At 45.6% G+C, this 20,956-nt stretch overlaps 1 protein-coding gene across 5 annotated transcripts in view; it reads right to left on the reverse strand.

Moving 5' to 3' along the window:
• Window positions 1-2,313: 2,313 nt before the first annotated feature.
• LOC119308017 (zinc finger CCCH domain-containing protein 65-like) overlaps window positions 2,314-20,956 on the reverse strand; it is a 23,755-nt gene continuing 5,112 nt past the window's right edge. Inside the window, exons 3-10 of one of the 5 annotated variants that reach the window (XM_037584132.1) lie at window positions 19,535-19,594; window positions 16,075-16,104; window positions 15,909-15,968; window positions 15,461-15,520; window positions 14,755-14,844; window positions 3,831-4,136; window positions 3,165-3,440; window positions 2,314-2,748 (exon numbers count right to left, since the gene is read on the reverse strand). In XM_037584132.1, coding sequence (XP_037440029.1) covers window positions 2,593-2,748; window positions 3,165-3,440; window positions 3,831-4,136; window positions 14,755-14,844; window positions 15,461-15,520; window positions 15,909-15,968; window positions 16,075-16,104; window positions 19,535-19,594 — 1,038 coding nt within the window. In that variant the 3' untranslated portion in view covers window positions 2,314-2,592. Of the gene's footprint in view, window positions 2,749-3,164; window positions 3,441-3,830; window positions 4,137-14,718; window positions 14,845-15,460; window positions 15,521-15,908; window positions 15,969-16,074; window positions 16,105-19,534; window positions 19,595-20,956 lie in introns of all 5 variants that reach the window. The other 4 variants (XM_037584131.1, XM_037584130.1, XM_037584134.1 and 1 more) reach the window with 4 other exon arrangements.

The raw sequence follows: 20,956 nt of genomic DNA on the forward strand, positions 1-20,956 counted from the left end.
GGAGGATACTAATGATACAACGATTATTCTTATTCCTAAAGTAAAGTATCCTCGGTCGATAAAGTATTTTTGACCTATTTATTAGCCTATGTAATGTCATATACAAAATTATCTCCAAGTGCCTTGTTAATAGACTGAGACCTCTGCTGGATGGTATGATTTCTCCTACCCAAAGTGCTTTTAGCCCTGGAATATTAATTGCTGATAATGCTCTTATCGCTTTTGAATGTATGCACTCATTGAATACGTTCAGAGATTCTTGGGGTGAATATTGTGCATATAAGTTGGATCTCACTTCCCCGCAAAAAAAAAGTTGGATCTCACTAAAGCATATGACCGTGTGGATTCGAAATTCCTGGAAAATATGCTTCGAACGTATGGTTTTGCTCCAATCTAGATCAAGTGGATTATGAATTGTGTTACTTCAATGAAATTCTCTCTTCGTTTAATGGCCAGCTGCTATATTCCTTTCATCCTTCTCGTGGTCTGCGGCAAGGGGATCCATTATCGACATACATATTCCTCTTTGTGGCCGAGGCCCTCTCGTTGTTACTTAATGATGCATCGGCAAGAGGGGCTATCCAAGATTTTCGGTTGAACAGACATGCTCCAGGTAAATGGAGAGAGGAGGCTCTGGAATATTATTTGGAAGGCTAATGTTCCTCAGAAAATTAAAATTTTTGCTTGGTGGACTGCCTCTAACAATCTAGCTGTACAAGTTAAGAGAGTAAAACACCACTAAGATATCCTAGGTACGTGCTCGATCCGTGGTGTCGAAGATGAGTCTATTTTCCATGCTTTGGTCTAATTGCCCTAAGGCTTATGCGTTGCGCATGGTGTTGGGGGAGGTTTGAAAATTACTAGCTGAAGAGATCTTAAAATACTCGGGGCAGAACTGGTTTCTTATTTTATTGGATCAGTTAAGTTCGCTTGTGCACAAGTAAACTACATTCATGTTCTGGAGAACTTGACACTTGAGGAATGACTTGATCTTTGATAAAGGGAAGGAATCTATCTCGGTCTCGATGAGTTTTGTTCAAAATTATTGGGCTTCATTCTCGTCTTGTCATGCAAACATGTTGATTGAGGTCAGTAGAAAAAGGTAAGGAAGTGGTCGATGGGGTACAACCCATTAATAATGAGAGGAATTGTGTTTCTTGCAGCTTCCACATCAAAATTCTTCAAGATTAATGTTGATGCAAGTTTTGCGGAGGCCCTTAGCGTTGCGAGCATGGGTGTAGTTGTCAGAAATCATATTGAAGAAGTTATCATTTCTTCTTAGGATTATATTGGTGCTTGCTTCAGCTTCTTGGGATTATATTGGTGCTTGCTTCAGCGTTGAGGAAGCGGAACTTAAAGCGGCCCTCTCTAGCCTTTATATCGGTTTCACTCTTCACAAACCCATAATTTTGAAAAGTGACTGTTCTTTTGTGGCTCTCTTTCTTGCACAGGTCACGCGTGGTTAATCTAAAGAAAGAAACATTGGGTATCTTCAAGATGATGAATTTAAAAGATCTCCAAGATTAACATGAAGGCTAATATATGATGGCGCATGAGATTGCGAAGTTCAGTTTTCATAATAGGTCTGATGGTACTTTTATTAATAGTGTTCTGTCCAGTGTGGCAAATGTTGTAACGAATGATTGTATGAATGTTTTAACTATTTAATATATGGTGGGGTTTAAGAAAAAGGTTATTTTTTGGTTTCTTTGAACCACAAATTTCTCTGTGTATTGTCTAATGAAATTTTTAGACACGTAGAGAACACCGTTAAAAAAAACATGTAGAAAACATCTATATGTAGCTGTAGAAATGAAATAGTTTTATCAAAACATCTAAAAAAAATCTGTTCTTTGAAAAGATCTAGCACACGATGTTCTATCTTTTTCATGATGAGTCATATGCTTGTGACAAAAAAGACATTTTTTTTACTTACGATTGACAGGCTTTTCCAATTGTTGAAAATTCTAGGCTCGCCCAGTGGCCAAATTCCATTAACTGGAACCGGAAGCATCCTTGTAAAAAATACTAGAGCAATAAAATGCAGGAGTGTCTCACAAAAGCTTCAATATGTTAGTGACTCCTCCCCACAAGTAATCTCCTCCACTCAATACAACAAATAAATTCATCATTCATGTGTAAATGAAAATCGTTAGTTTATTATTAGTACATTATTATCATCTGTTGATTTTGTAATATTAGTAGTGCATCGCTAGTGTAGTTTTTGCTTACTTTGTTTAAACATTTGCTTTTTAAATTGATTAGGAATACATGCACGCTAACTAGTAATATAAAATTGTAAACGCAGAACAGTTGAGATGAAAAGGTGGGCTTGAGTGACGCAACAATTGTGTACGAACCGTCAAGTGCTCTACAATATAAAGGGGCAGCAGTGTCATGTATCGAAACCTGTTTAGTTTCTACGAATCCCGGCGGCTATGCACCCAACTTCATGCAACTTCGTTGCTGACTTGCAATCCAGATCTCTATCGTCAACATGAAAACTCTGCAACTTTCAGCTGCGCTATTTTACAAGTGGAAGTGTTATTCCAAGCATCATGGCGACCACAGAAAAAAAATCGGCCCTGCTTGCTAGACCGTGTAGTTTCCTGAAGTGAGGTATTGAGCAGAGAGAGGTGGCCCTGCTGCGGATACAGGATGACCAAAATTAAAAGGGTGATTGTACATGCAAGCTGGCCCAAACTTGCAGACTCCATAGCGTTCATAGTATGTGCACACGGGCTGATCCTGCAAATCCAGAGGCCAGATCAGACGCAACAAATACAAACCTACAAAATTAATATAACAATGTTGCCCAAAAAAGCAAAAATAAGCTATAACTATGAAATTCAGAATTAACATGCTCCACTAAATGTCAAAATCATATTTTCTGTCCTTCCGAAACTACATCAAAATATCACAGATTTCTCATCTTTATCTAAACATAACAAGGCCATGTATCATGCAAGGTGTTTAGAACAGTGCTTGTGAAAACAAACCGGGTTTTTCTTAGGCACCGATCCTTGTTTGTATATCACAGATGCTCTATAGGAACAAGCACTAGTCTAGTGATTAAGCAAAAACTGGTTTATTTTTACAAGCACCTTGCATTGTATTGTCTAACACAACTTAATAAAACAAAAAGAACGAACCAAACAACTTACAGGTCTGAGTGGCAAGCCGAGTGGACTAAGAGCTCCGGCTGTTGGTGGAGGCACAAGTGACCTTGGATGGTGATACTTACACTTGGCCTTGAATTTACAGAACCCACTTTTAACAAAATGTTGACATTCAGGTTGGCCAGGTCTCTCTGGGTATTCATCAGAGGGCAGTTCTTGATGTCCCGGTACATCTGCTCCCCTGTACATAGGATGATTCACAGGAGGAGCTGGAAAATGATGAAAAGAGATTCCAGGAGGGTAATATGGACCTAATGGAACCTGAAAAATACAATTTGAACATTAACTAGATACATTAAGATAAGGTCTCAACATTAAACATATAGATTGGCAAATTGGACATGGTAAATTTTTTTTAATTCATCAGTTCTCACAATACAGTAAGATGATGTATGACGGTGCCAGCGTGAAAGAAGAGTTTTAATGTCACAAACAGTACCGATAGTCCGATACAAAGGTCTGTAAGTCTGCTAAATGTTACGTTTTCTAAACTCAAGCGAAAAGCAACCTGCAACAGTCGCCAATATCACCTGTTGAGATTTACATGGCAACATGTAGAGGCCACCCCTACCACTATCCTTTCAAAAAAGAGACTACATAAAAACCACTTGAGTGGAAGGAACATTTTCAAATGAATATAAACATATTTACCTGATGGTACCCACTCCATTCTGGAGATGGATACATTCCCCGAGGTGGAATCATTCCCGCACTGTATGAGGATGCTGGAGCTAAAAAAGGAGCACAGTGCTCATTCAATGCCCTTTGGTCAGCAGGCCATACTGGAACATTCAGCTGAGAAGATGCTTGAACATTTTGTTGTGGAATATCGCCATTCTCATGCTCCAACATTGGATCTCTTGAAACCACATTAGTAGGATCCGGATGGTGAAATCTGCAGTTGGTGGCAAATTTGCAGCTCCCAATGCGCATATAGTACGGACACTCTTTTCCTCCCTGCAAGATCATAAACACCACATTTGCATGAAATATCCAATTTAAGAAACAGCAGCGTTGGTATAACTTTAACTTATCTACGGTAGGTTCAACCATGCAAGCATTTTGGTTTTGGCACCAGATCACCATGAAATTCTGAGATATGTGAGGAGCTCACACAGATTATCCGGAATTTTCGGTGAGGTGATGAGGTCAATGAGAGGAGAACCCACTTGATGACCTGGGAAAGAATTGCTAGATCGAAGTTGCATGGTGGTGTTAGAGTTATATTTATGGTGGCCTTTGGCCTTTTGCATTCTGGCCTTTGGCCTCCCCCTGTACAAGTATATTTGTTGGCTTTTGCCTCCTGACAATACCAAGTTGCTATTCTTCTAACATGGTAACAGGTCCAGGTTTAGAGTCTCCACCGCACGTTGCAACTCATGCTATTCAGATCGATTTTTTTTCGATCTTCTATTGATTTCTAGATCGATCTCCGGCGTCTTCCGCCGGCTGCCTGTACATCGTTGACCTCCCGGCTGCGTCCGACCACCGGCTGCATGTACATCTCCGGCCTTCTCCGCCCGCGTCTGACAGTCGCCGGCCTTCTGCTCGCCGTGCCGGCCACCGGTTCATCTCTGTCTTCCCGGCCTTCCTGGCCACTTGTGCATCTCCGGCCACGACTGACGGCCGCAACCTGTGCATCTCTGGCCGGAGGGTGCCCGAGGTGCCCGCCGCCAGGCCTTTGGCTCAGTTCCATCTGTAAGCACATCCGCCGCCGGCCCCATCGACGCGGGCGTCCTCTGCTGTAGCGGTGTGTGCCTTGTCCTCATCAGATCGAATACGTGCAGTTGATCTGCTTCGAACCGGCTCAGCTCCTGTGGTTCAGCTCGGCTCCTGTGCCTCGGCTCGGTTCAGTTCAGTTTCTGTGACTCTGGCTCAACTCTTGTTCAGCTCGTTCGGCTGCTGACCTATTCTCACGGCTATATACGTGTGTATCCGCGTGGATTGGTAGCTGCTGCGCCCACATGAGTCGATCAATATACTCCCTCCTTCCATCTATATAAGGCCTAATGCGTTTTTCGAGGCTAACTTTGACCAAATATTAGAGCAATAATATATGACATGCAACTTACACAAAGCATACCGTTAAATTCGTGTGTGAAAGGAGCTTTCAATGATATAATTTTTACATTATGCATGTCATGTACTATTAATCTTGTCAATAGTCAAAGGCGGTCTTAAAAAACGAATTAGGCCCTATATAGATGGAAGGAGGGAGTACATGATTGGGGTTCTGGTGGGCTGCCATGCTATTCGGCAGATTGGTCAACTTCTGGCGTTTGTTCGGCTGTTGAACCCAAGCTTGATTGTTGTGTTGTTGCCCTAAAAAAACAAGCATCTGCCATGGTGTCTCTTGCCCTCTCTAGTGATTTTTAACGGTGTTTTCGGTGTTCCCTACACTGACCAAGTCTCGCACATGTGCCTTTCCTCGGTGCTTGGTGCTCGTCCGTCTGCGTCGTCGTCCCTGAGGTGACTTCTGCCGATGCTCTTGTGGCTTCCGCGTTCGGCGGCACCTCTACGTTGACTCCTCTCGCGGCTTACGCCGGCGGTTGTGACTATTCTTCGTCGACTCCTCTCGCGCCTTCCACCCGTGGTTATGGCCACTCTAGTCGACTCCTCTAGCGGCTTTTGCATGTGGTTATGGCCACCCTACGTCGACTCGTTTGATGGCTTCCGCACGTGATGATGGTCGTTCTATATTGACTCCTATGGAGGCGGCCGTACCTGGTGGTGGTCGCTCTATGTCGACTCCCCCGGTGATGACTCCCCCGGTGGCTTTCACATGTCGCTCGACGTCGACTTGCTGCTCTCCGTCAACTCTTCACGCGGCTTCCATGGGTAGTGGCGTCCGCTCTTCGCCGGCGAGTGTTTCTACCTCAACTTCTTCAGCTGTGTCGCTGTCTACGCATGAGATTGCACAACTCCACTGCCTGCTTGAAGCTTGGATTTTGCTCTGACGGGATCTGCATGTTCTGTGACTGACTTTTCTGGCACTGAGAGACCACCTTCTCCTCATTCAGATACATCCTCATGGATTTTTGATACAGTAGCATCTTTTCATGACTTATGATTCTTCCACTTTGACCTCCGTTCGACCTGTCGAATCTCCTGTTCATGTTCTTACTGCTGATGGTACTCACCTCCTTATCGCTAGTCAAGGCACTCTTAGCACATCTTCCTTTCATATTCCCTTTGTTGCTCATGTTCCTCGACTTAGCATAACGCTCTTTTCAGGTAGTCTGATTGTTGACTCTAGTTGTAGGGTCAATCTCAGACTCTACTTCATGTTCTGTTTAGGATCGTCGCACCGGCGCTCTGCTTGGTGCTGGCCCTGACGCCATGATGGTCTCTAGGAGCTTGACTGGCTTCGTCTTCCCTCTGATGCCACCTTGACAGTCGTGTGACCCCTGTTGCTACATCTGCTAGCTCTTTTCAGCAGTAGCAAGCATTGTCACCTTCTTGAGACGACGTGTGCGATGATGATCACTGCCTCTCTTCCGCCTCACTTTTGGGCTGGGGCTATTTCCACTTCCACATATCTCGTCAAAATTCAGCTATCAGTTGCTCTGTAGGGTGGTATTCCTTTCGAGCGTCTTTCTAACCATTCTCCTGATTATTCGGCACTTCGTTTGTTTGGTTGTGTTTGCTATGTTCTTCTTGCCCCACGTGAACGCACCAAACTGACCGCTCAGTATGTTGAGTGTGTCTTTCTAGGATACAGCAATGAGCATAAGGGTTATCGGTGTTGGGATCCTGTCGGTCATCGGATGAGTATTTCCCGGGATGTGGCTTTTGATAGTCTTGTCCTTTCTACCCGCGTCCATCCTCCTTGACCTTTTTTGTGGAGGACATGTCTTTTCTCACATTTCCCGATACACCTCCCTCCGTGCGCCATATTTCTACCCCTCCTCCCGCTGTCACAGATCCGCCGTCGTCCTCTCCCACAATTTCTTCTTCCTTGCCGCATGAATCTCCACCTTCACCGATGCCTTCCTCGTCTTCACCTTCGTCACCAATGACTTCCCCGTCTTCACCTTCGCCTCCGGCGATTGCTCCTCTTCCCTCGTTCCCTTTCCATTACACTCATCGTCCACATGTTGTGGATATGTCCACTGATGCGCCATCTACTTTTGGTGTGTCATCTTCCTCCTCTCAGCTGACTTATGGTCTTCGTTCTCAGCCTTGCCCACCCCTGACTGATATTCTCCTTCTCGCTATGGTCTTTCGGTTGTTCTTGAGCCGACTTCTTATCAAGATGTTGTTCATCCTGAATGGCAGTTTGCGATGGCAAAGCAGATTGCTCCCCTTTAGCGCACCGGCACGTGGAATCTGGTTTCTCCTCCTCCCCATGTTCGTCCCATGACTTGTAAGTGGGTCTATAAGATTAAGACTCGCTCGGGTGGTTCTCTTGAGCGTTATAAAGCTCGTCTTGTGGCTCGTGGCTTTCAGCAGGAGCATGGTCGTGATTACGATGAGACTTTTGCTCCTGTGGCCCATATGACCACTATCCACACACTTCTCGCCGTGGCCTCTCTTCGCCACCGGTCTGTGTCTCAGCTTGATGTTAAGAATGCCTTTCTTAATGGTGAGTTGCGTGAGGAAGTTTATATGCAGCCACCACCTGGGTATTCAGTTCCTGATGGCATGGTTTGCCGTCTTCATCGCTCTCTCTATGGCTTTAAGCAAGCCCCCCGCGCTTGGTTTGAGTATTTTGCCTCAGTGGTCACTGCAGATGGTTTTTCGCCCAGTGCTCATGATACAACGCTATTTGTCCACCTTTCTACTCGTGGTCGCACTCTTCTTCTTCTATATGTTGATGACATGATTATCACTAGCGATGATCTTGAGTACATTGCCTCTGTCAAGGCCCGTCTCAGTGAGCAGTTTTCTATGACTGATCTTGGTCCTCTTCATTACTTTCTTGGGATTGAGATTTCCTCCACTTCTAATGGCTTTTTTATTTCCCAAGAAAAGTATATCTAGGATCTTCTTGCTCGTGCGGCTCTTAGTGATGAGCGCACTGTTGAGACTCCTATGGAGCTTAATGTTCACCTTCGTGCTTCCGATGGTCAGCCCTTGTCTAATCCGACTCGTTATCGTCATCTTGTTGGGAGTCTTGTCTATCTCGTTGTCACTCGCCCGGATATTTCCTATCCTGTCCATATCCTTGGTCAGTTTGTTTCTTCTCCCATTTCGGTTCACTATATTCACCTTCTTCGTGTTCTACGATATCTTCGTGCACGATCTCTCACCGTCTCTTCTTTCCTCATTACAGCTACAGGCCTATTCAGATGCTTCCTGGGCTAGTGATCCTTCAGATCGCCATTCACTTTCTGCTTACTGTGTCTTTCTTGGTGGTTCTCTCGTTGCCTGGAAGACAAAGAAACAGACTACGGTTTCCCGTTCGAGTGCAGAGGCTGAGTTGCAAGCTATGGCTCTTCTCACGGTGGAAGTGACTTGGTTACGCTGGTTACTTGAGGATTTTGGTGGTACTTGTTGTGTTAAGGAAAGAAACAAATCGATGGCGGGTGGGGTGATCGAGGATATCAAACTTATCATCCACAACCTACCAGACTACAAAGGATCTAAGATGAACAAGGTTTGTAATTGATAGGAATATGCAACTTGTATTCCCAGGTGGCCATAGGCCAGTATATATACATGTACAGGTGTGGAATATATCCAGGAAACCCCTTATACAATAGGGTAAATACGAAAAGGTTACATGGCTATATATATATAACTCTAACACCCCCCCCCCCTCAAACTCATGGTGGATTAACAACACTGAGTTTGGAGAGATAGAAGCCATGCTGCGCTCTAGTCTGGGCCTTCGTCAGAAAATCCGCCAACTGTAACTCGAAAGGCACATATTGAAGAGCAATAACCTGATCCTGCACACCAGCGCGCACATAGAAAGCATCAACACCAATATGCTTGGTGAGCTCATGCTTCACAGGATCGCGCGCAATGCTAATAGCACCTGTACTATCAGACAAGAGCGGAGTAGGTGTAGTAACAGAAACACCAAAATCCTGAAGTAACCACCGTATCCAAGTCACCTCTGCCGTCAAAAGAACCATAGCTCGTAGCTCAGCCTCTGCACTCGAACGGGAAACTGCAGTCTGTTTCTTCGTCTTCCAGGCAATGAGAGAACCACCAAGAAAAACACAGTAAGCAGAAAGTGAACGGCGATCGGAGGGATCACTAGCCCACGTAGCATCCGAATAGGCCTGAAGCTGTAAAGAACTGGAGCGAGGAAAGAATAGACGGTGAGAGATCATGCCCCGAAGATATCGAAGAACACGAAGGAGGTGACTATAGTGGACCGAAGTGGGAGCGGAGACAAACTGACTCAGAATATGAACCGGATAAGAGATATCCGGACGAGTGATAGCTAGATAGACAAGACTCCCAACAAGATGACGATAACGCGCCAGGTCAGGCAAGGGGTCACCATCAGTATCACGGAGGTGAACATTGAGCTCCATGGGAGTCTCAACAATGCGCTCATCAGAAAGAGCAGCACGAACAAGAAGATCCTGTATATACTTTTCCTGGGATATAAAAAAGCCATCAGAGGTAGAAGAGACTTCAATCCCAAGAAAGTAGCGAAGAGGTCCAAGATCGGACATAAGAAACTGCTCACTAAGACGGGCCTTTACAAAGGCAATATACTCGGGGTCATCACCAGTGATGATCATGTCATCAACATAGAGAAGAAGAGTCCGACCACGAGGAGAAAGGTGGACAAACAATGCTGGATCATGAGCACTCGCTGAAAAACCAGCGGCAGTCACCACAGAGGCAAAACGCTCAAACCAGGCGCGGGGAGCTTGCTTAAGGCCATAGAGAGAGCGACAAAGACGACATACCATGCCATCAGGAACAGAATACCCAGGTGGTGGCTGCATGTATACCTCCTCACGCAGCTCACCGTTAAGAAAGGCATTCTTAACATCAAGCTGAGATACAGACCAGTGGCGTGCAAAGGCCATGGCAAGAAGTGTGCGGATAGTGGTCATATGGGCCACAGGAGCAAATGTCTCGTCATAATCACGACCATGCTCCTGCTGAAAACCCCAAGCCACAAGACGAGCTTTGTAATGCTCAAGAGAACCATCGGAGAGAGTCTTAACCTTGTAGACCCACTTACAAGTGATGGGACGGACACCAGGAGGAAGAGAAACAAGATCCCATGTACCAGTGCGTTCAAGAGCAGCAATCTCCTCTGCCATCGCAAACTGCCATTCAGGATGAACAACAGCCTCACGATAAGAAGTCGGCTCAAGAACAACAGCACCAGCGGTTGAAAAACCAAGGCGATTAACAAGCGGAAGCGGACGAGGATGCAAGCCATAGGTAGGCTAAGACGAGGAGGACGGCACGTCAGCAGACACATCCACATTACATGAACGACTAGTGTAATACTGAGGCAAAGATGGAAGAATACGAGGAGGAATAGCCGAGGTAGAATCAGGAGGTGGAGACGAAGAAATCACCGGGGAGGAAGGTGCAGAATCTGGTGACATGCGAGGTGAGGGAACCGTCGGAGATGGTGGCGGCAAATCGGCAAGAGGTGGAGAAGGAGAGGGAGCAGGACGAAGAGACAAGGGCTCAACTGGAGTGATAGGTGTGTCGGGAAAAGTGAGGAAAGAGATATCCTCCACAGAGAAGCTCGAGGCAGATGGACGCGGGTAGAAGGGACGAGACTCATCAAAACTCACATCCCAAGAAATACGCATCCGACGACCGATAGGATCCCAACAACGATAGCCCTTATGCTCATCACTATAGCCTAAGAAAACACACTCAACAGACTGAGCGGTCAGTTTGGTGCGTTCGCGAGGGGCAAGAAGAACATAGCAAACACAACCAAACAAGCGAAGCGTCGAATAATCAGGAGAACGATCAAAGAGACACTCGAAAGGAACACCACCCTAGAGAGCAGCGGACGGCTGAAGGTTGATGAGATAGGTGGAGGTGAATATAGCCTCGGCCCAAAAATGAGGTGGAAGAGAAGCGGCGATCATCAACGCACAAGTTGTCTCAAGGTGGCGGTGCTTTTGCTCAGCCACGCCATTCTGAGCATGAGCACCAGGACAAGAGAACTGAGGAAGAGTGCCCTGCTCAGCAAGAACACCACACAACATCTTGGAAATATACTTGCCAACGGAGTCAGCACAGAACACACGAATAGGTGAAGAGAACTGAGTGTGAACCATGGCAGCAAAACGCTTATAGATGGAAAGAACCTCACTGCGGGAAGTCATAAAATAAAGCCAAGTGTAACGAGAGAAATCATCAATGAAAATAATATAGTATCGATGGCCCCCTTTCGAAGCGAAGGGAGCCGGACCCCATACATCAGAATGGACTAAATCAAAAGGACGTTGAGACACCGACTCACTAGTAGGGTAAGGTAACTGAATCTGTTTTCCTAGTCTACATCCCTGACACTCTAAAGAGACATCTCCTGAGACAGACCCTAGAAGACCTCGACGAACTAATGACGACAAGCGAGACCCACAAAGATGACCAAGTCGATGATGCCACTGCTGGAAGGAGCCGGTAGCTGAAACGACAGAAGCGGATGGACTGGCGATAGTGGTGGCAGCGGAAGGAACATGAAGCCAGTCGCTCCCAAAGACCCTGAGAGTCATGGCGGCGAGGGCCAGCCCCAACCAAAGTGTGCGTTCGATGATCCTGAACAGAACAAGAGTCAACGTCAAGGATGACGCGACAACCAGAATCAGTAAGTTGACCGGCAGAAAAAAGATTCATGGTAAGTCGAGGAACATGAGCAACATCAGGAACAGAGTAAGAAGGTGTGGTAAGATTGCCTCGACTGGCAACAGAAAGAGGAGTACCATCAGCAGTGAGTACATGAACAGGAAAATCAAGCGATTTAAGAGAGGACAAATTGAAAGAATGAAAGACATATGAAAAGAAGCTCCGGAGTCCAGAACCCACGAGGATGTACCTGACTGTGTAGAGGGTGGTTGCTCAGTGCGGGAAGCATCAGTCACAGAACCTGCAGTACCCGTCGAAGGAGAACCTGAAGCGGCAAGCAGACGCTTAAGTCGCAGAATATCCTGCTCAGTCAAGGCGGTGGCTGAAGATGTCGAAGTAGAGGAAGTCCCTGAAGCTGATGATCGCGCCTTACGCAAGTGTTTCTTCTTCTGGAAGCACTGAGACTCAACATGACCATCCATCTTGCAGTAGCCACGGTGAGGACAAGACCGACCCTAGCCGCCCGTAGGAGTAGGCAAGAGCGGCGGAGCACTCGAGTGGGAAGGAGTCGGTGCAGCATGCATAGCAGGAACTCGAGTAGCGAGCACAGAGGGAACCTCAAGTAAACCAGCGCCACGGAGGCGAGTCTCCTCAGCACGGATCTCAGAAAGCGCCTCCATGAGGGAGATACGACCACGAGCAAACAACTGAGAGCGCCGGGGCTCAAACTCCTTACGGAGTCGAGACAAGAACTCGTAGACACGGTGAAACTCCAAATCAGCCCGCACAGCCTGGCAACACTGACAAGTACGACAACCAACAGTGCGGAGAGAATCAAGTTGACGCCAGATAGCAGAACTCTGTGCATAGAACTCATCAACAGTGGAGTCACCCTGCTGAAGAGCATGCTCCTGACGAACCACAGACAGGTATAAGGCATCACTAGAGGGCTGATAGCGCTGGCGAAGCCGAGTCCACATCTCAAAGACAGTAGAGAGGCCGAGAAACTCAGAGGCAAACTGAGGCAGAACACTAACAGTGAGAACAGCGGCGGCACGAGCATCATCATCAAGCCACTGAGTGTAAGCAGACAGAGCTGCATGATAAGTCTGAAATGCGTCCTCATAGGTCTGAACCTGCTCATCATAAGCAAGAACGGCAGCGTCATCAGCCAGCTTAGCTGCATCCTTCGCAGCCTGATCAGCATCGACAGCAAGAACCGGTGGCGTCGGTGTAGGAGCCACAGGAGGACCTGGACACAGCGGACTGGGGACCTCGCCAGAAAGAACGCCCTAGAGACGAAGGCCACGCATGTGAATGCGCATGAAGCCGACAAACTCAATGTAGTTGGTACCATCAAAAATCATCGGACAGTGAGGAACAGCAACATAGCCAAAGGACAGAGACATCACGCCTGTTTTTTTTTTACAGATGATCAAGAGCCTCAATCTGCATCAGCAGAGGGATCAGACCGAAGGACGATCAGGAGTCTCGATCGGGACCTGGCGGCTGGATCGAGGGCAGTTGGGACCCGGCTACAGCAGCAATGGAACCTGGCGGCTGGGTCACGAGAAGAAACAGTTGGCTGGAGCGTGGGTGGGACCTAGCGTTGATGTAGATCGGAAGCAGAGGCGGGAGTCTCGAACGGGACCGTCTCTGCTTGATCTGGGCAGGGAAATCGATCGATCAGGGGCGACGGCAGGAGTCTTCGATCGGGGGTGGCGGCTATCAGGCGGCAGCGGCCTCACGAGAGAGAGGCGGATGAGGGCCGATCGGGGGTGGGAGGGAGAAAAACCAATAGCAGCCTGAGGATGTGGCCACCACGGAGAGTCAGCGCAGCCAAGGATGGAGGCGTCGTGACGGAGGTGGATCAACAGCACGAGTTGCGCGTGCTATAAAATTGACCTAGCTCTAATACCATGATAGGAATATTGCAACTTGTATTCCCAGGTGGCCATAGGCCAGTATATATACATGTACAGGTGTGGAATATATGCAGACTGCAGGAAACCCCTTATACAATAGGGTAAATACGAAAAGGTTACATGGCTATATATATATAACTCTAACAGTAATAGGGCTGTCCATGAGCTTGCTCAGTTTGGGCTTAATGTCGAGTACAAGGTTTTTGCAGGGCTGCGATCCGACCTGCATGTCAGAGATAGCCCAACCTTTCTTTTATTGCTTAATTAATGGAAGTTCTTTATTTTTGTAAACATGCAATTCTGGGGAAAAAATTGAGTTCATATTGTGTTGTAGTATCCTTTATAGTTTTAACCTCAAAAGCAAATTGATACAAGTGAAACAAAAAAAGAGAAGTTCTATATGGATTAGCTTTTGTCCCTTGTTCTTTAGTACACCATTTATCAAAGGGAAACTTCTGCCTGTAGTATTCTTTAAAGTTTCAAACCCAAAAGCAAAGTGATATAGGTGAAACAAAAAAGAGAAGTTCTATGTGGATTAGCTTTCGTCCCTTTTCCATTTAGTACACCATTTATCAAAGGGAAACTTCTGCCTGCAGTATTCTTTAAAGTTTCAACCCCAAAAGGCAAACTGATACAGGGGAAACAAAAAAGATAAGTTCTATCTGGATGTTTTTGTCCCTTGTCCACTTAGTACACCATTTACCAAAGGGAAACTTCTGTCATATCCGTACCTTCCAACATTTCAAGTCATTGATATGCACACCCCTAAGATCAAAAGTATCTCTAGAGCATGAAAACATTAAAAAAAAAACTCACCAAAACAACATAATGTGAGTCAAACGGACCCAGGGATACAAGTTGAAGAAATGAATGTAACTTACTGGACGAAGTGGAAGACCTAGAAAGTTCAGCTCAACCTTTGCAACTTCTGTTTTCCTTTCTTTCCCTTCGTAATGTAGGTATCTGCAAGATTCCCCAAATTTGCATCCTCCGGGCGTTGAGTAATACTGCGTTAATTTAAGTTTAAAAAATGATCTGAGGGGCTCATCCAAACCATAAATATGCACAATATATTCGTATTTGGGAAGCCTAACTCCCAAACAAGATGTGAGTTAGTGGAATCACTGGGCTCACACTCCTACCTACAAATTCGAGATAGATCAACACAGCTATTCTTTAACAAGCGCAAAGGTCCAACTGTTACCAGATTGTACCAATGCTAGCTACTTCTGAGCTGTATTGGTTAAGGTAGGTTCATGTAGCCTATAAATAGGCATGTATGCCATCTTTGTAAGGAAAGCTTGTAGTGCATCAATAAGAGGGCTTTGGCTCCGTGAGGCAGCAAGTCACCAAAACAGCCTGTGTACTTGTGCATGTTGTGAGAAACAACAGAGGAGCTGGGTGATTCAGCTCCAACGGAGACGGGGGCTGAGTGATTCAGCTAAGCTTCACTGCTAGTAGTGGTTCTGTGGACCATATCTCAGGAAGTGGAGGAATTGGGTGATTCAATTCCAACAGATTGGATTTCTCTACTCAATGTGGATATCATTCGAATTTAATTAAACCTAACCATCGGAGAAAATATTCATGATTAACAAACTGGCTGAAGGATCAGAAACAAACCTTACATTCCTCCTGAGCACTACCTTCTGAAACAGTTTCCTTTCTTTTCTCTTTAGCAACCTTCAGAATCTCAACGGGTTAGAAACAGAAGACAAATGATCAAAATATAAATCAAAGGCTTCAAAACTAGATAGATCATCAAAGGTTATCAGTATATAGTTTTATATCATGAACGGGGAGAAAATTTTGTGCCAGCATGAATTTATTTTATCAAGTTATTAGTGTAAACTCTTGATAACTACGTTAGTTCAGTAGCACAAACTCATGAACTAACATACATGGGTAAACCGAGACCTCGGATAAATGTATAAGATGGAGAAATGTCTGACATAAATGACAGCAATATACAACACTAAAGATACATGTTAAAAAAGGATTATGGCCTCTGAAGTGGGACTATCAAGCAAGTACTGCAGGGCGTCTACTTATAATGCAAAAACTTGTAAACCTTTTGTTCTGTCTCTTTAAACTTCTTCAAATAGAATCCTTTTTCAGTCTCATCAGCAATCTGCCAAGAAAATGGATGAGGGTTTTCAATTCCTTCCGTTACATTTATTAAGCAAACTCAGGCATTAGTGTGCATGATAATATCCAAGATAGATGCACGTATCAACCTTAAGTTGCATTGCCTCCATTCTTCCCTTCTTCGCATCAATTACATGTAACAAGAAAAACAGAAGTAAGAAATAATAAAGGCAGACATACTTTCAAACCCCAAATACTTCAGATAACTGTGCTTGCTGATTCACTTGTCAACTACATGTACAGTGCTAATGATGTTCCTACTAAATCTACCCAATAGAGAGAGATAAGACATGTTATACACTACATAGAATGCTGAAAGCCAATGCTGATTGCTGCCCTCATGTGATGTCCTGTTAAGGTTTCTTAAGTTAGATGTATTCTCCTTGTCAACAAAGCCCTACATAAAGATTCTACAACTCTGTGAAATAGAGCAAAAGAAAAAAAAAAACTATGCACTGTTCATGAAATAAATAACCCCAAACTTGATAATTCAAGCTGTTCGATTCATGATCCTAGGGAACAATGATCAAAAAGATCAAACAAGTCAACATTCACAACCACTTATGAAGGGTTCCTTGAGAAGTTAAGGATTATTATTAGTTCTTTCTCAAATTGGCACAAATAGGAATGGTAGCATCCTTTCCTTTCCAATGCCCACATATTGTGGAAGCACACCTTTGCGGTTGCTTCTGTTAGGAAATATACTCACGGTCATCGCCAGTGATGATCATGTCATCAACATATTGAAGAAGGGTCCGACCATGAGCAGAAAGGTGGACAAACAACGCAGGATCATGAACACTCGCTGAAAAAACAGCTGCAGTCATTATAGAGGCAAAACGATCAAACCAGGCACAAGGGGCTTGCTTAAGGCCATAGAGAGAGCAACAAAGACGGCAAACCATGACGTCCGGAACAGAATACCAAGGTGGTGACTGCATGTAAACCTCCTCACGCAGCTCACCATTAAGAAAGGCATTCTTAACATCAAGCTGAGAGACAGACCAGTGTGAACAGAGGCCACAGCAAGAAATGTGCAAACAATGGTCATATGGGCCACAGGAGCAAAAGTCTCATGGTAATCATGACCATGCTCCTGTTGAAAGCCACAAGCCATAAGACGAGCTTTGCAACACTCAAGGGAACCATCGGAGCAAATCTTAACCTTGTAGACCCACTTACAAGTAATGGGACAGCACACGGGGAGGAAGAGAAACAAGATCCCACGTGTCAGTGCGCTCAAGAGCAGCAAGCTCCTCTGCCGTCGCAAGCTGCCATTCGAGATGAACAACAGCATCACGATAAGTAGGCTCAAGAACAGCAGCACCAGTGCTTGAAAAACCAAGGTGATCAACAGGCGGAAGCGGACGAGGACGCATGCCAGAAGTAGGCTAAGAGGAAGATGGCACATCAAAACTAGTTGGTGCATCAGTAGACGCATCCACAACACGTGGACCTGTTTACCAAGCCGGCAACCCTGACAGTCTAAAGACACATAGCCGGAGACTGATCCAAGAAGACCATGTCGAACTAAGGCTGAGAGACGAGAGCCACACAAGTGACCAGCATGGAGAGACTGGCGGCGGTGGCAGTGGATGTGGTGAAGCCAGTCAAGGATGCCGAGGGCCAACACCAAGGAGAGCACCGGTGTGACAGTACAGAATAGAACATGAGTCAAAGTCGAGAATGACCCGACAACCAGAGTCAACAATCTGACCACCAGAAAGAAGCTGCATGGCAAGTCGAGGAATATGAGCAACATCAGGAACATGAAAAGACGAAGTGCTAAGAATGCCTGCCTCGGCCATTAATCAGGAGGGAGGTACCATCAGCAGTAAGAACATGAACAGGAGAATCAAGAGGTCCAATAGAGGACATGGTGGATGAATCATGAGTCATATGAAAAGATACTCCAGTATCAAGAATCCACGGAGATGTGCCTGCCTGTGTAGAAGGCTAGAAGGGTCAGTAGCAGAACCAGCGAAACCTGACGATGAAGAACCGAAAGATGCAGCAAGCAGGTATCGAAGTCGCGTGATCTCCTGCTAAGTCAGGGGCTCAATTGAAGAGGTCGACATAGATGCACCCGGCAATGGAGAGCCATAGGTAATCAGCAAGTCGCGAAGTCGCACAATCTCCTGCTCAATGAAGGACACGTGAAGAAGTCAACGCAGCAACACCGAAAGAGGAGTGGTCGTGGTGACCTATGGAAGCCACTAGATGAGGCGATGTAACATGACTAGTATCGTTTGCAGAAGCCGGTGGAGAAGACGAGGTTGCATCCATACAAGCACCAACTGTCAAGGGATGGCACGGGTGCAAAGCGTAGTCGCTGGAGCGGTATGCACCAACACCACCGGTGAAAGTCGCGAGAGGAGTCAGTGTAGAGCGACAATCCCCATGTGCGGAGGTCGCAAGACGAGTCGCTGAAGAGCGACCAACACAGCCTGCGGAAGACTTCAAAGGGAACAGCATCACATGCGGACAAGCACCAAGCACCAAGAGACGCCGTAGGGGCGAGAGACAGGATCAGTGTAAGGAACACCGTCAAAAATGAGCTGGCAACAAGGGAGAGAAATCGTGCTCGACAACCTAGAAACTTTTTTTACCAAATTAGCCAAATCATCTGACCAACACAGGAGCGCCAGCTGCTCATCGCTTGAATGAGATCGAAGGAAGGCCAGGAGGCGGGCAGCCTGTCACGAGCCGACCTAATCAGACAGTGAGCGAACAGCCATGTGCGGACGGGCGTGCGGGTCAACATGCAAACGAGCAGCCAGATCAAGCAGCGGGCTGCTTCGCAGGGATGGATCAACGCGCGGGTGGGAAGATTGGATCGGCGTTGGGGCAGACCTACGAGGCAGAGCCGCCAGCCGACGGCTGATGGGTGAAGAAGCGGGCCAGTGGGGCAGCAGGCCACCTGCGTGGGATATTCAGCAGTGGCAGCAGGATGGAAGTAGAAGCACACGGACTGCAGCAGGTATGCAGCGGGCAACCTGCGCGGGGTATGCAGGGCGTTGACCTGCAGGCACAGCACAGTCACGAGATGACCAGCAATGAGGTGGAGGAGGAGCAGCAGCTCAATAAGAGGCACGTGGGTGGAGAAGACAGGGACGGCCGGCGAGAGAAGGCAGCAGTGACGCGAGATGAGATTGGATCTGGAGAGCACAAGTTGCGTGTGCCAGAGAAAAAAAACGAGGCTCTGATACCATGTTAGGAAATATGCAACTTGTATTTCCAAGTGGCCATAGGCCAGTATATATACATGTACATGTGCAATACAATATGCAGAAAATCCCATAGAGAACAGGGAAAATACAAGGGGGTACATGGCTAAATATATATAACTCTAAGAGCTTCAAGCTAGTCAAACTCATTATGTTCCTTTTGGAACACAACAGGATTGGTCAGAAAAGTAAACCACATAGGATAGCGATAGTGTGGAATTGTAGTTGACCAATCATTTTTTTTATTTCAAATAGTCTTCAATCCTTCAAAACAATAGACAGTTCACAATGACTTCTAGAAAAAAAAGTAAATAAGACTCACCAACAAATCGACTTCAGCTGAAATATTTGGAACAGGATCTTCATATTCTTCTTTAGGAGTCTACAGCAAAGTTTGACAGAAAACTGAAACACAAATCGAAGAGTACCCAAAGAATCATAAATGAAAAAAAAATCCTCCATCTTGAAATTGACAGTTGAACACACTAATATGCTTCAACATCAATTGTTTGAAATATCCACAGAAACGATCATACGTAATCATTCAAACCATATAAACTCAACCTACAACGTGATCATTTCAAGCTTCTAAGACCTACCATATTTTCTAGAGTAATTTAATTAAATCATCTGCATGCATCATCAGCAATTAAAGCAGAAAAGGTGGATAAGCTGACGGTGGACATTCAGTTTATGTGGTTACTTAAGTTCAGTTTATCCGGATTTTTTTAATTTCGATTTGTGTAAAATGACAACCAAAATAATCCTAACAAAAATGAAAACCAAATCTTGTAATCCAAAATTTGTCGGTTCGCTTTGTTCGGTTAACCGAGAAACCGAAGTCCATGTGCACCATCAATAGATGCAACATGCCATGAGCAGCCTCATAGCCAATTGTCATTTACTCTGTAACATAGCTCCCAACTTTAGCATAAAATTTATATACTGATCAAAAAAAAATTGAGAATATTTATTGGCCAATACCGCTAAATCAAGATATACTACCGAAACTGAGAAGCTTTCATTTGATAACCATTATACTGTACATAGAACTGAATTAATTAAGCGCAATGTAAGCCATAAGTTAATTACTTTCAATTTCTATGCACTAGTAGTCTAGTGCTTGCATGAATCAAGATGTATTTTCTGGAGGAGTACACTAGCCATCGACTTAGATTACATTGCGGTGTTAGGTAGAGTTAGTCATGGACTCATTGTGGTGTTACCTACTTGCAAGCTTCAAGCAGCAGGGGTACTTCTTTTAATATTGTGCGAGCGGCTGGTCGGAGTTGTAACCATCGTGAAACTAATGGTGACCAACGAGAATTCACCGGTGTGCGCCAGTTGGCCGGAGGGTGACTGTTTGATCGCCTCACCTCCTAGGGCTGGAGACAGCGCCGTCTGGTAGCTACTACGTTTTGTGGAAAGTGGAAACTGCCAACCCAGATTGTGTATGTGCCAACTGGGACGATTCACCTCGTATGAAGTAATCATATGACTGACGGCCCGGCGTATGTTGTATGGGGCTTGCTACCCCCGAGGGATGAAGCGGTCACATGTAGTACAGGTAATTCGGCGTTTACGGTTTCTCTGCACTGGAAACCAACAAACAACCGAATGTTAGGAAAGCAACTTAACTTTATTGAAGGCCCAAGGGGCATATATATATTACACATGACTTGAGGTGAAAGGAAACTAAACATAGACTAATAAGGACTCCTAGACCAATACTAATACTCCTTAA

The sequence above is a fragment of the Triticum dicoccoides genome, chromosome 5B (genome assembly GCF_002162155.2).
Source record: "Triticum dicoccoides isolate Atlit2015 ecotype Zavitan chromosome 5B, WEW_v2.0, whole genome shotgun sequence".
Lineage (NCBI taxonomy): Eukaryota > Viridiplantae > Streptophyta > Magnoliopsida > Poales > Poaceae > Triticum > Triticum dicoccoides.